General features: G+C 46.6%; 1 protein-coding gene across 10 annotated transcripts in view; it reads right to left on the bottom strand.

Annotated features, from left to right (window-relative positions):
• Window positions 1-13,817, bottom strand: part of htt (huntingtin) — a 310,292-nt gene that overhangs the window by 152,404 nt on the left and 144,071 nt on the right. For all 10 annotated transcript variants that reach the window (XR_011948987.1, XM_072515702.1, XM_072515706.1 and 7 more), the window contains 4 exons: window positions 13,480-13,631; window positions 10,860-11,059; window positions 9,006-9,132; window positions 7,445-7,572 (listed from right to left, as the gene is read on the bottom strand). Coding sequence is in view for 9 of the 10 variants with exons in the window: in XM_072515702.1 (XP_072371803.1) it covers window positions 7,445-7,572; window positions 9,006-9,132; window positions 10,860-11,059; window positions 13,480-13,631 (607 nt within the window). In the remaining variant the exon portion in view is untranslated. The remainder of the gene's footprint in view (window positions 1-7,444; window positions 7,573-9,005; window positions 9,133-10,859; window positions 11,060-13,479; window positions 13,632-13,817) is intronic.

Below are 13,817 nucleotides of genomic sequence, written 5' to 3'. Positions count from 1 at the left end.
TGGGCTCCCATCCAAGAACTGACTGACAAGTGCCGGCCCCTTTTAATAAACTCAACGGAACAATCAAATAAGTCAGCATCTTATTACATGGAATACCGCAATCAAACATATTCAAGAGTTCATGCACGGCACCCAGCAACATGACCAACATTTACAAAAATCAGATGTTGGCAGGTTGTGCTGACGGATCTGGTTTTACAAATTCTGAACCTGCTGCATGGTGAATTTGGAATAAATGTCCGAGGGAATTTACATTAATGAATGGCGCTTTATTGCACTTTTCAAGGAAACTCAAAGTGCTTCAAGTACAAGTATTTGGGGGAATGAGAGGTCCCGTAAATAGTATGAAGAGGAACGACCAGTCTGCTTTTGTGGGTATTGCTTGAGGTGGAATTATAAATAAACATGGATATCTCTGAGCTCTGTGGGTCCAAGGTTGTGCATGACCCTGGACCCATGGCCTGTTGGTCAGTCACCCAGATAATTAGAATTGGGTGGTGGTTCAGAAATTTGACACGGGCGCAGGATCCGCACATGGTGTGTTGTAAACAAAACCCCAATGTATTCCGACACTAAAAGACGTATTGAATCTAGGTTGTGGCGATGTGATGACCAGCACCCATTCCCCCAATCATATGTGCACTTACAAGCATCACGGGAACAGATGCTAAAAATTGGATCTCAAACTGGAGCATTTGAACAGCAAAGCTAAGTCAGAGCTCAGCAGCAACCAGGTCTCTATCTGAACTCTGCTGTCTTTGGACACCTCACTTGGGTCAATCTAATTCCTCAGCGCTACCATGGATTGCAAATTGTGCACCAGCGTGTGCGGTGACACACAACCACAAACGCATGGGTTGCAAAGGCACCATTTTTGTACTCCGTTCGGGAGTATCCTCATAATGTGAATTGAACAGGTACAGCTGCACTTAAAGGGTTTCAAACTTAAATTGGTCAGCTTTGCTTCTGCCAAGATGCCAGTGTGGAAGTCAGGGGCAGGGCGCGGGGGGCCTCCGGGGCAGGGCGCGGGGGGCCTCCGGGGCAGGGCGCGGGGGGCCTCCGGGGCAGGGCGCGGGGGGCCTCCGGGGCAGGGCGCGGGGGGCCTCCGGGGCAGGGCGCGGGGGGCCTCCGGGGCAGGGCCGGCGGGCCTCAGGGGCAGGGCGCGGGGCCTCACGGGGCAGGGCCGGCGGGCCTCAGGGGCAGGGTGAGGGGCATTAGGGGCAGGGCCGGCGGGCCTCAGGGGCAGGGTGAGGGGCATTAGGGGCAGGGCCGGCGGGCCTCCGGGGCAGGGCCGGCGGGCCTCCGGGGCAGGGTGAGGGGCATTAGGGGCAGGGCCGGCGGGCCTCCGGGGCAGGGCGCGGGGCCTCACGGGGCAGGGCCGGCGGGCCTCCGGGGCAGGGCCGGGGGGCCTCAGGGGCAGAGTGAGGGGCCTCACGGGGCAGGGCGAGGGCAAAGGCAGAGCACCGGTCGGCAGGATCGAACGGCTAACATGCGCCACCCCCAATCTGCAACTGGACAGCCAAGTTAAGTGCGGTACAAATGTGGTTGCCTCTTAACTACCCCTTCAAGGGCAATTTAGGGATGAGCAATAAATGCTGGCAACAGCCTGTGAAGCCTACGTCCCATGAACGATAAAAAAAAACCACTACTCAGTTAAAAGTGCCACGTAGGATAGGAAGGGTCTCTTTCCTGGATACGTAAACCATTCTAAAAATGCCAGTTGCTGATGTGCTAACAGAGTAAGAAGAAGCAATAAGATGCTGGGGAGTCTGTTACATATGTACTGTCTGCATTTCTCCATTCAATGACCTTCACGTTATAAACATTGTGAAACAGGCTTTTGCAGAAATTAATTTTAAAAAATTAAAGTGACGGAATTTTTATACAATAGATTCTTGCTCTCACTCCCGAAGGTTAATGATAAGGGCGACACGGTGGCACAGTGGTTAGCACTGCAGCCTCATAGCGCCAGAGGCACAGGTTCAATTCCGATCTCAGGTGACTGTCTGTGTGGAGTTTGCACTTTCTCCTCGTATCTGCGTGGGTTTCCTCTGGGTGCTCCGGTTTCCTCCCACAGTCCAAAGATGTTTTTTAATACTCTTTATTGTCACAAGTAGGCTTACATTAACACTGCAATGAAGTTACTGTGAATAGCCCCTAGTCGCCACATTCTGGTGCCTGTTCGGATACACTGAGGGAGAATTCAGAATGTCCAAACTACCTAACAGCACGTCTTTCAGGACTTGTGGGAGGAAACCGGAGCACCCGGAGGAAACCCACGTACACACAGGGAGAATGTGCAGACTCCCCACAGACAGTGAATCGAACCTGGGACCCTGGCGCTGTGAAGCCACAGTGCTAACCACTGTGATACCGTGCTGCACTGTGCGATCTGCTGTTTAGATGGGGTTATGGGAATAGGGCAGGGGTGTGGGCCTAGTTAGGTTTCTCTTTCAGTGTGTCGGTGTAAGTTCAACGGGCCTAATGGCCTCCTGCTGCACTGTGGGGATTTTATGGTTCCATTCTGTCTTAGCCCAGCTTCAAGGCATACCTTTCAGCAGGGGTCACTAAATAGTTTTAGGAACAGGAATCCTCACAATTGTTCCACTTATTAGGGACAGCTGCACCAAGGGCAATTAGCCCCGCCAACAGAGATCAAGCTACCTCAGTGCAGACTGAGGATTTACCCAGTGGCCGTCCTGGTTAGAATAACTTCGAGGCACAATGGTCGAATAGCACAAAATAAAGGCACTTTGTCGATTCTTTGAAAAAACTGACTTGTTTAAATTGACTAATATTTAAGAACTGTGGCATTTGTTCAGTAGCCAACTTTATCCAAATCCAGTTGCTGAAGTCAGGGGGCTTGTTAAAATTCTTTCAAGGCATCTAGGCATCACTGGCCAGTCCAGCATTTATTGCCCATCCCTAATTGCCCTCGGGAAGATGATGCGAGCTGCCTTCTTGACCCGCTGCAGTCAGTGTAGTGTAGGTACACCCACAGTGCTGTTAGGAAGAGAGTTCCATGATTTTGATCCAGCGACAGTGAAGGTATGGCGATATATTTACAAGTCAGGATGGTGTGTGGCAGTGGTGGGTTCCCATGTGTCTGCTACCCTTGTCCTTCTAGATGGTATAGGTCACGGGTTTGGAAAGTGTCATTGAAGGAGCTTTGGCAAGTTTCTGTGGCAGACCTTATACATGATACACTGCTGTTGCTGTAGGCTGGTGGTGGAGACAGTGAATGTTGGAGGTGATGGCGAGGGTGCCGATCAAGCAGGCTGCTTTGTCTTGGATGAGTGTCTTGAGTGTGGTTGGAGCTGTACTCATCCAGGCGAATGGAGAGTATTCCATCACACTCCTGACTTGTGCCTTGTAGATGGTGGACAGGCTTTGGGGGAAGTCAGGGGTGCCGGCGAACAACATGTACTGGGTTACAGTGAGAGACAGAGAGAGATATCTTATTTAAACTAACTAATCGCTTGCATGGCATTGAAAAAAAGAAGAGAAGACAAATTGCGGTCTTCAGGTAGAGTGGGCCGAGAGTGAAGGGGATAAACTGGGCCAGGGTATGCAATGTGAGAAGTGGAGTTGGTTGGGATTCAGGTGATTTTCCACAGTATTGATCGAGTAGTTGAGATACCAAATCTAAAGCACTCTTCATTAGCAGAAGAACGTAACTACAACGTGACATGTTTACAGAGGCAGTTACCAATATAAATATGTGGGAATAGGAACTCACACTAGAAAAGGTTCACGCAAAAGTGGGACAAAAAAAAACTTGACAATGTAAAGTTTTACAGAGGGAAATTGTGTACGGCCACAAGAATTTTAATAACATGGACCTTTCTTTTAAACTGCATTTGAGCAATGTCACTACCAGAGAATGGAACTATTCCCATTTCAGACGGAGTGCTAACATCAAATGTATCAGAGCCAAGAGAGAGCAGGGGGTTGCAGAGTAAAGTTCTTTTGTCTCAACCTCAAAAGTGAAACAATCTTGGAAGAGCCAAGCTTACCGCACCAGCCTGTGGCCTCATGAGTGAGATTAACAATTAGTGTTCAATCGGAGACAGTCTTGTGTTGCCTGCATGTCAGTACCAAATAAGACTGCGGTCACGACTGCCCAAGTGTGTTTCTCATATTACCCTGAACAGCCAGTGGACAGAGGGGACTTCCACCCCATCAGCCTGGGCTGGATTTGAACGGTTAGGATAGAACACCCAGCACCTCACTATCCTTTAAACCTGAATACTGACCTTGTATTGCAAGATTCAGTTACTTTTTCAGATGACAGAAACATAACATAAAACCCAAGGGCTAAGGCTGGAATTTGCACATGGAGCTTGCATAATGTATTTGAAACAAACGGAAAAAGTCCTGACAAATATTTGCTAACAGGAGTATATTCTCTTTCAAATTGGCTCCCCTGGACACTAAAACATTCACAATGGATCCCATGGGATCTAGAATTCAGCTTTCTAATCTATATCATAGATTATCATAGAATTTAGTGCAGGAGGAGGCCATTCGGCCCATCGAGTATGCACCGGCTCTTGGAAAGAGCACCTTACCCAAGTCAACATCTCCACCCCATCCCCATAACCCAGTAACCCCACCCAACACTAAGGGCAATTTTGGACACTAAGGGCAATTTAGCAAGGCCAATCCACCTAATCTGCACATCTTTGGACTGTGGGAGGAAACCGGAGCAACCGGAGGAAACCCACGCACACACGGGGAGGATGTGCAGACTCCGCACAGACAGTGACCCAAGCCAGAATCGAACCTGGGACCCTGGAGCTGTGAAGCAATTGTGCTATCCACAATGCTACCGTGCTGCCCATATCTGTATTTCTTTGCTTGCTTGTATGTTATTGCTGTTGTTGGACACTATTCAATATTACTCCTGTTTTCTTTTGAGTAGCCAGAACCATCTTTGTGAGTGTCATCTTTTTGAGTGTTAAGATAGGAGATCCCCAGAAGTGAGCCAATGTCAATGGGGCACTCTCAGGAACGTGGCAATAATTGGAGGAGCACTTTCAGGAGAGTGTCAGTAAACGTATGGGCACCCTGGATTTCAGACAGGCAGCTTCGGGAGTCTGCCAGTATTTACAGGGAGTCCTTTACACAAAAAAGTCTAAAAACACTGCAATTAGAAGCACAGTAAAGAATGTGGGGATTAGAGCAAACATGGGCTGACTTAAAGAACAGGCAGCAGAACAGGCAGCAGAACAGTGCACTTAAAAAGGGTTTAGAATCATAGCAATTCACAGCACGAGGCAGCCATTAGGCCCACCATGCCTGTGCTAGCTGTCTGAAAGAGCAGTCATGCCTACTCCAAGCGCCACCTGCTCTTTATTTGTAATCCGTCAAGCTCCTTAATCCCAGACATCTGCCTATCACACGTCGTAGAATTATTTACGGAATCAACTTGCACCATGCTTTCATGTAGGGCACTGCAAATCCTGATAACTTCCAGAGTGAAAAGAATTCCCATCTCCCATCTGGATCTTTCACCAATGATTTTAAATCAAAGATCTCCAATTATTCACCCACTTGCCAGAGACTCTGGGGGGAAAGCAGAGGAATGGTACTAGGTGAACTGCTCTCGCACAGAGTGGCTCAGACACCAGGAGCCAAATGGCCTCCTTCTGTCCCTTAACCATTCTATAATTATATTCTCTAGGTCATCTCTTAACCACAGCTAATCTCAGAAGAACTGTTCTACCTTTTCCAATCTATTCTCAAAGTCCCTCATCCCTGGTAACATCGCGGTAAATCTTCTCTGTATCCTATCTAAGGTGCAGTACTCAAACTTTTCCACAGATCTCCAGCTTTGACAGAGTCATTCAGCCTCACAATGTTAGCTCCCTTCTCTCTCCACAGATGCTGAGATTGTCCCGTATTTACTGTTTCTGTTTCAGATTCCAGCATCCGCAGTAATTTGTTTTTATACCCAGCTGAATATTGCCTGATGTCAGACTGTCCCCTCCATTTTGTTTTTGGCATCAGAAATCCAACATTAAAAGATATAAACTATACCTACAAACATACAAATCAGTAGCATCTTCTCCCTCTGACACTGTGCATCAATGGTTCTGTGGAAACTCCCTCTGTTTGAGGGAGTGACCAAGAAGGTAGATGAGGGCAGTGCAGTAGACGTTGTCTACATGGACTTTAGCAAAGCCTTTGACAAGGTACCGCATGGTAGGTTGTTGCAGAAGGTTAAAGCTCACGGGATCCAGGGTGAGGTTGCCAATTGGATTCAAAATTGGCTGGACGACAGAAGGCAGAGGGTGGTTGTAGAGGGTTGTTTTTCAAACTGGAGGCCTGTGACCAGTGGTGTGCCTCAGGGATCGGTGCTGGGTCCACTGTTATTTGTGATTTATATTAATGATTTGGATGAGAATTTAGGAGGCATGGTTAGTAAGTTTGCAGATGACACCAAGATTGGTGGCACAGTGGATAGTGAAGAAGGTTATCTAGGATTGCAACGGGATCTTGATCAATTAGGCCAGTGGGCCGACGAATGGCAGATGGAGTTTAATTTAGATAAATGTGAGGTGATGCATTTTGGCAGATCGAATCAGGCCAGGACCTACTCAGTTAATGGTATGGCGTTGGGGAGAGTTATAGAACAAAGAGATCTAGGAGTACAGGTTCATAGCTCCTTGAAGGTGGAGTCGCAGGTGGACAGGGTGGTGAAGAAGGCATTCGGCATGCTTGGTTTCATTGGTCAGAACATTGAATATAGGAGTTGGGACGTCTTGTTGAAGTTGTACAAGACATTGGTACGGCCACACTTGGAATACTGTGTGCAGTTCTGGTCACCCTATTATAGAAAGGATATTATTAAACTAGAAAGAGTGCAGAAAAGATTTACTAGGATGTTGCCGGGACTTGATGGTTTGAGTTATAAGGAGAGGCTGGATAGACTGGGACTTTTTTCCCTGGAGCGTAGGAGGCTTAGGGGTGATCTTATAGAGGTCTATAAAATAATGAGGGGCATAGATAAGGTAGATAGTCAACATCTTTTCCCAAAGGTAGGGGAGTCTAAAACTAGAGGGCATAGGTTTAAGGTGAGAGGGGAGAGATTCAGAAGGGCCCAGAGGGGCAATTTCTTCACTCAGAGGGTAGTGAGTGTCTGGAATGGGCTGCCAGAGGTAGTAGTAGAGGCGGGTACAATTGTGTCTTTCAAAAAGCATTTAGATGGTTACATGGGTAAGATGGGTATAGAGGGTTATGGGCCAAGTGCGGGCAACTGGGACTAGCTTAATGGTAAAAACTGGGCGGCATGGACTGGTTGGGCCGAAGGGCCTGTTTCCATGCTGTAAACTTCTATGATTCTATTCTATGAAAGGCACGGGGGGGGGGGGGGGGGGGAGAAGAGCAGGGAACCAGGAAATCACAAAACAATGAGAAAACATCTCCTTTACATTCGTACCTTGTAGTTTGCGTACGTAGCCTTCAGAACATCGTGTAGTTTCAGATATGGAGGCAGGTGGTAAAAACTACCAAGCGAGGTGGACTTGCTGGTTGGTGCAGCCCCTACAGCATCTGCGGGCCGTGCAGCTGCAAACGGAATAAATAAAACACAGGAAAAGACATTTGAAAAGGTGTGTCTTCTCGTTACAGTAGCAGCAGAGTTAGCAGCCAGGGGTCACGGATTTAAGATGAACCAGAGGTGATGTGAAAAAAAAACTTTTTGTTTTAAACACGGCCAAGTTATTATGATCTGGAATTTACTGTCTGAAAGGGAGATAGAATCGGATTCGATAGCAGCTTTCAAAAGAGAACTGGGTATATAGCTGAAGGTAAAATATTGTTACGTGGACAGGCAAGTGCATATGTTTAAAGTATCAGCTGGGATCCAAATGGTCAATGCTAATATTTTATATTTCACACAAGCCTCCTCTCACTCCAGCTATTTCTTCCAAACATGTCTCCATATATCCTTCCTCATAGGTGCAATAAAACTGTACGTATATGTGTCAAGTGATCGCTGCGTCAACTGTTCCACGTGGCAGGAGTTCCACATTCGCGCCATACTCTTTGAAAGAAATTCCTGCTCATCGCTTCAATCTGTTAATGGCTATTGTACTTCTATCCCCACAAACAAAGTTTTTCATCACCCACCCTTTCAAACCGTTTCACGTTTTAAAAGCCCCCAAAACTGATCTTAAGTCTCATTTATGGGGGTTTAAAGAGCCTAGCCTGTGTAATCAAAATAAAAGTAGCAACTCCAAATAACCTGAGCAATCTGTCCTTCTTCTGAAGGATGAGACTGGAGCCTCTGGCCAGAGGTGGTTATATTCGTGCAGCACCAATCACTCTGGTGGTGTTGTGCATTAGTGTTCAACACACTCTCCATCTGAAGCTGCTGCCTGATGTTCCCAACACTCATGATTTGATGAGGCTATTGATCTTGGATTATTGAGGAACGGGTTCACTATTCACTAGGATTCTCCCTTCTTCCTCCATTAGAACCTCACACTAAATAGTACAAAATGAATAAAAGCTACAAAACATTGCAAATGTGTCGCTCTGCTGGTTCTTCCCCTTAAAGAAAACTAGGGCAAGATTTTGACTTTTTATCAAGTTTATTTTTACGATTCTCCCCGGTGTCCTTACATATTTATCTTTCCCGTCCACTCGAAACGTCAACTCTGATTCTCTCTCCACAGACGCTGCCAGACCTGCTGAGTTTTTTCCAGCGTTTTCGGACTTTGTTTCAAATTTCCTGCATTTTACTTTGGTATAAAACAGATTATCTGGTTTCCATCAGATTGCTGTTTGTTTGACTTTACTGTGTACAGCTTGGCTGCTGCCTTTTCCTACATGACAAGTGTGACTACACTTTTTTAAAAAACACTCAATTGGCTGTAAAGGACTGTGGGACTTCCTGACATTGTGAAAGGTGCTATATAAATGCAAGTTCTTTCTTTTTCCACTTTCAAAGTAACAGTCACTGCCTAACCCAGGTGAGCTGAAGCATCTTTTCCCACCTGGACTGGATTCAGAACTTTTCTTCGGACTCATTGGTGCAGCCATCTGCTCTGCCGACTCTCTCTCCTTTCCCTTGCGCCTAATGGGGCTGAGGGACGGTGTATTCGCAAGTGACGGTAGAGTTGCCTAAGAAGTAAAACACGGTGAAGCATCAGCTCCTGACACAACATCCAGCTGTGATCGTAATCACACTTCATCAAAATAACTTCCCCCCCCTCCCAATTTAACCATCAATTATTTAAACTAGATTCTGTCACACAAACTTTGTCTTCTCACCTCAATTTTAAAGACAGAAGCTTTAATATTTTTAGTATCTTGTAACCTAAATGTTTTACATTATCTATCCAGCTGTGCATTCAATTCACAACAAATTCAATTGTGAAATCATGCTCTCAAGCTCCCTATAATCCACATTTTCATTATCTGGTATGTGCTGCCTCAAGTGTGGTGGAAGTAGATTTGAATTAACTTCAAAAAGACAATTAGATATTTACTCCAAAGAAATGTTTAGTGCAAACTAGCAGTGAGTAGGGGGTGTAAGAGTTACATGAATTGGATAGCTCTCACAAAATGGCAGTATAAACACAGGAGGCTCAATAGTCTCCTTCTGTGTTGCAAGAGTCTATAATTCTACAACAGTCTATCCAGAGAGAGTTGAACCATACAGGTGGGGCCAGGTGAGAGAAAGAGGGGGGTTTCAGGTTCAAACCCCTGTTGTACGGAGTTCATCAACCTGAATTCGCAATTCAGCATGGGTGGTAAAAATGGTTTCAATCTCCCTATCAGGGAAGTAGGGGAATTAACAGTGAGGGCTCCAGTTCACGGTAGCACAGTGGTTAGCGCTGTGGCTTCAGAATGCCAGGGACCCGAGACGATTCCCGGCTAGGGTCACTGTCTGTGCAGAGTCTGCACGTTCTCCCCGTGTCTACGTGGGTTTCCTCCGGGTGCTCCGGTTTCCTCCCATAAGTCCTGAAAAACATGACGAAATGGACTTCTGAATTCTCCCTCCGTCTGTGTACCCAAACAGGCGCCAGAATGTGGCAACTAGGAGATTTTCCACAGTAACTGCATTGCAATGCTAAAGTAAGCCTACTTGTGACAATAATAAAGATAATGTTCCAGATTGCTGCCCAGAGACACTTGCATGAAGTAATCATAGCACAGGGCTAAATCACTGGCTTTGAAAGCAGACCAAGGCAGGCCAGCAGCACGGTTCGATTCCCGTAACAGCCTCCCCGAACAGGCGCCGGAATGTGGCGACTAGGGGCTTTTCACAGTAACTTCATTTGAAGCCTACTTGTGACAATAAGCAATTTCATTTCATTTCATGTGCATGGACATTGGCGAGTGGAGAACATGGTAAATGGGCCCTCGATAGTAATCACTCAGGCGCACTGCTCGACCTGATGGCCTCTTGAATGAGGTAACAGAGGGAGACAAGCCTGTAGAAGCATAAATCAAGCAAGAAGGCAGTGCCTTCAGAAAGACGCAGAAAAAGATACAGTGAATGGAAAGGGAAGAATAAACCACATAGAATCATAATAAATGGGAGGAGCAGAACAAGCCATATGGCTCCTCAAGCATTCGCTGCCATTCAGTAAGATCACAACTGATCAATCTTAACTCAGCTTTCCCATCCGATCCCTATATCTCTTTATTTTAGTGTTCATATACTTTGTACTAGAAATCTATATATGGAGTGTATTTACGTACTTGAAATTCTTACATTTATACTGCACCTACTGTATACTACACTCTGGGGAATGATGTGCTGGGACTCCCAGTGAACTGCCCTAATTCTGGTCACTCGCAGTTGTTGATGCTGGTGTGATCCAATGTAACATTCCACATACCTTCAGGGCAGGACCGGGTGCAACATCATCAATCACATGTGCACAGATATTGATGACCTTCATCAGATGAGAGAATAGCTGTTCCACCATTCCCACCAAGGTCCTGTCAGCCAAGGCAGGCCATGGTTCTTCAAGTTTCGTGGTGGGAGCAGCATCATCTTCATTGGCCCAGGGATTCTTCAGAGATTTGGGTGCAATGGCTACCGACACAATAAAACAAAATTAGACGGAGATTAAGTTGGTTCCTCTAATTATTGATGAAGTGCATTTGTGGTCAGTTTAGCTAGTCAGGTGTGAAAGAATCAATGTGTTCCCTTTCCATCCAAGATTGAAAGAAATCACGTCCCTCCACTTAATCTCTGGTCACACCCCTATTGCCAGCAAGACGTTCCAAGATTTCCATCATTCACGACTCTTCAGAGGAGTCATGTCCAAATGCAGCAAACCTGGACAATATTCAGGCTTGGGCTGACAAGTGGCAAGTAACATTCACGCCACACAAGTGTCAGGCAATGATTATCTCCAACAAGAGAGAATCTAACCATCTCCTTTTGACATTCAATGGCATTAACATCACTGAAACCCCTACTATCAACATCCTGGGGGTTACCATTGATCAGAAATTGAATTGGACCAGCCATAAATACTGTGGCTATAATAGCAGGTCAAAGGTTAGGAACCCTAAGGCGAGTAACTCGCCTCCAGACGCTCCCAAAGCCCTCTATAAGGAGTCAGGAATTCTCTCCACATGCCTGGATGAGTGCAGCTCCAACAACACTCAAGGAGCTCGACACCATCCAAACCAAAGCAACCCACTCGATTAGCACCACTTCCACAAACATTCACCCCCTCCACCACTAACGAATCGTAAGAGCTGTGTGTACCATCTACAAGATGCACTGCAGGAACTCACCAAGGTTCCTTAGGCAGCACCTTCCAAACCCAAACCCACAGCCACTGCCATCTAGAAGGACAAGAGCAGCAGATACTTGGGAAACCAGCACCGGGGGATTCCGCTCCAAGTCACTCACTGCCCTGACGTGGAAATATATTGTCGCTCCTTTAGTGTTGCAGGCTTCAGGAGGGCTGGTGTTACAAAATGTAATGTTTTACATTGAGAAGATCCAACAGTGGGGAGGGGGGGGGCAAATGGAAGACACTGTGTCTGTAGGGTCGTGTTTTAGGGCATTGGTTACTGCCCCTCTCCCCAACCAAATTCACAACAAACCCGATAGCGGTGGCATCTCTAAAAATCTGGAATCGATTCAGGCAATATTTTAGATTAGGAGGCATGTTAGTAATGTCACCAATCTGCAGAAACCACAGATTTGCACCATCTGGGATAGATGCAACGTACAGGATTTGGAAGAGAGAGGAGGTCGTGAAGTTTAGGGATTTGCTTGTGAACGGTTGTCCGCGGAACTGGAGGAGTTGAAGGAAAAATACCAACGCCTGAGGGGGAGCGAGTTTAGATATCTGCCGGTACAGGACTTCGTCCCCAAAGATTTCTCTTTGTTCTCCCAGTTGCCAAGTCCCACACTGATGGACAGGATGTTATCCTATGATGAGCTGGGAGAAGGGAAGACCTCGGACATATATGGGTGGTTGCTGGAGATGGGGAAGGCTCCGTTGGAAGGTATAAAGGGGAAGTGGGAAGAGGAATTGGGCTTGGGGCTGGAGCGAGGGGTTTGGAGTGAGATTTTTTTATAGGGTAAATTCTACTTCCCCTTGCGCCAGACTAAGCTTGATACGATTTAAACTAGTCCAAAGAACTCATGACTAAAGCACGCTGAGTGGATTCTTCCCTGGTGTAGGGGACAGTTGCGACTGGTGTTGTTTAAAGAGGCCGGCAAACCACTCGCACATGTTCTGGCCATGCTCAAAATTGGTCGAGCTCTGGTCCTGTTCTTTGAGGCCATGTCGGTGACCTTGAGGGTTAAGTTGGAACTGTGCCCACTTTAGGGTGTTCGACTTGCCGGAGCTTCTAGAGGGGAAGAGGGTCGACGCCCAGGCCTTCGCCTCTCTGATTGCCCGGCGACGAGTCCTGCTTGGATGAAGGTCAGGCGTGCCACCTAGGGCCTGGGCACGGTTGGGGGACTTGGCAGAATTTCCGCGACTGGAAAAGATTAAATGAGCCATGAGCGAGTCGGAGGAAGAATATTCCTCAAGGTGGAAGCTGTTCATCGCTTCGTCACAAAAGGGTGGTGAATCTGTGGAACTCTTTGCCGCAGAAGGCTGTGGAGGCCAAATCACTGAGTGTCTTTAAGACAGAGACAGATAGATTCTTGATTAATAAGGGGATCAGGGGTTATGGGGAGGAGGCAGGAGAATGGGGATGAGAAACATGACGACCATGAATGGCGGAGCATACCCGATGGGCCGAGTGGCCTAATTCTGCTCCTTTGTCTTATGATCTTAAAGCTTGGGGCTCTGGGGTTAGAATAGTTAGTTTGCAAAAAGTAAATATGACAAACTGTTTGTAATATATTGGAGTGTTTTTTTCTATGTTTGTGAAATTTTTTGCATCGTTTGGAATAAAATATATATATTTTTTTTAAAAAGGTATGCAGGTAAGCAACTAGGAATTTTAAGTATGCCTTGAATAAATAACTCTACTTACCGGCCAGCAGGTTTCCAGACAATATTAAGGCATCCTGATGGGAAGAAAGGTCCAAAGGAAACCAGGCTGAGGAAAGCAGGGACAGTATCATATTGACCATCCCCACAGTACAGCTTTTACGGGAATCATCTGTCGGGCTGTTCTGCGACAAACTAGAAACCGAAGAATAAGTGGACGTTAACGTAATGGACAGCTCAACAAAGCTTATCAAAAGAAGTGGCACTCGCTTAGGCTTACGACAAACTGGAATTATTAATGGAAATCAATTAGATTTGTGCACTAGTTTCCACCGCATGAAGAACACTTGCCGGCAGTACTACATGGGAGAGCTATATCAG

The sequence above is a fragment of the Scyliorhinus torazame genome, chromosome 9, assembly GCF_047496885.1.
Source record: "Scyliorhinus torazame isolate Kashiwa2021f chromosome 9, sScyTor2.1, whole genome shotgun sequence".
In the NCBI taxonomy this organism is placed as follows: Eukaryota; Metazoa; Chordata; class Chondrichthyes; order Carcharhiniformes; family Scyliorhinidae; genus Scyliorhinus; species Scyliorhinus torazame.
Note: the sequence above shows the minus strand (reverse complement) of the source record. Positions and strands in the feature narration are given on the sequence as shown.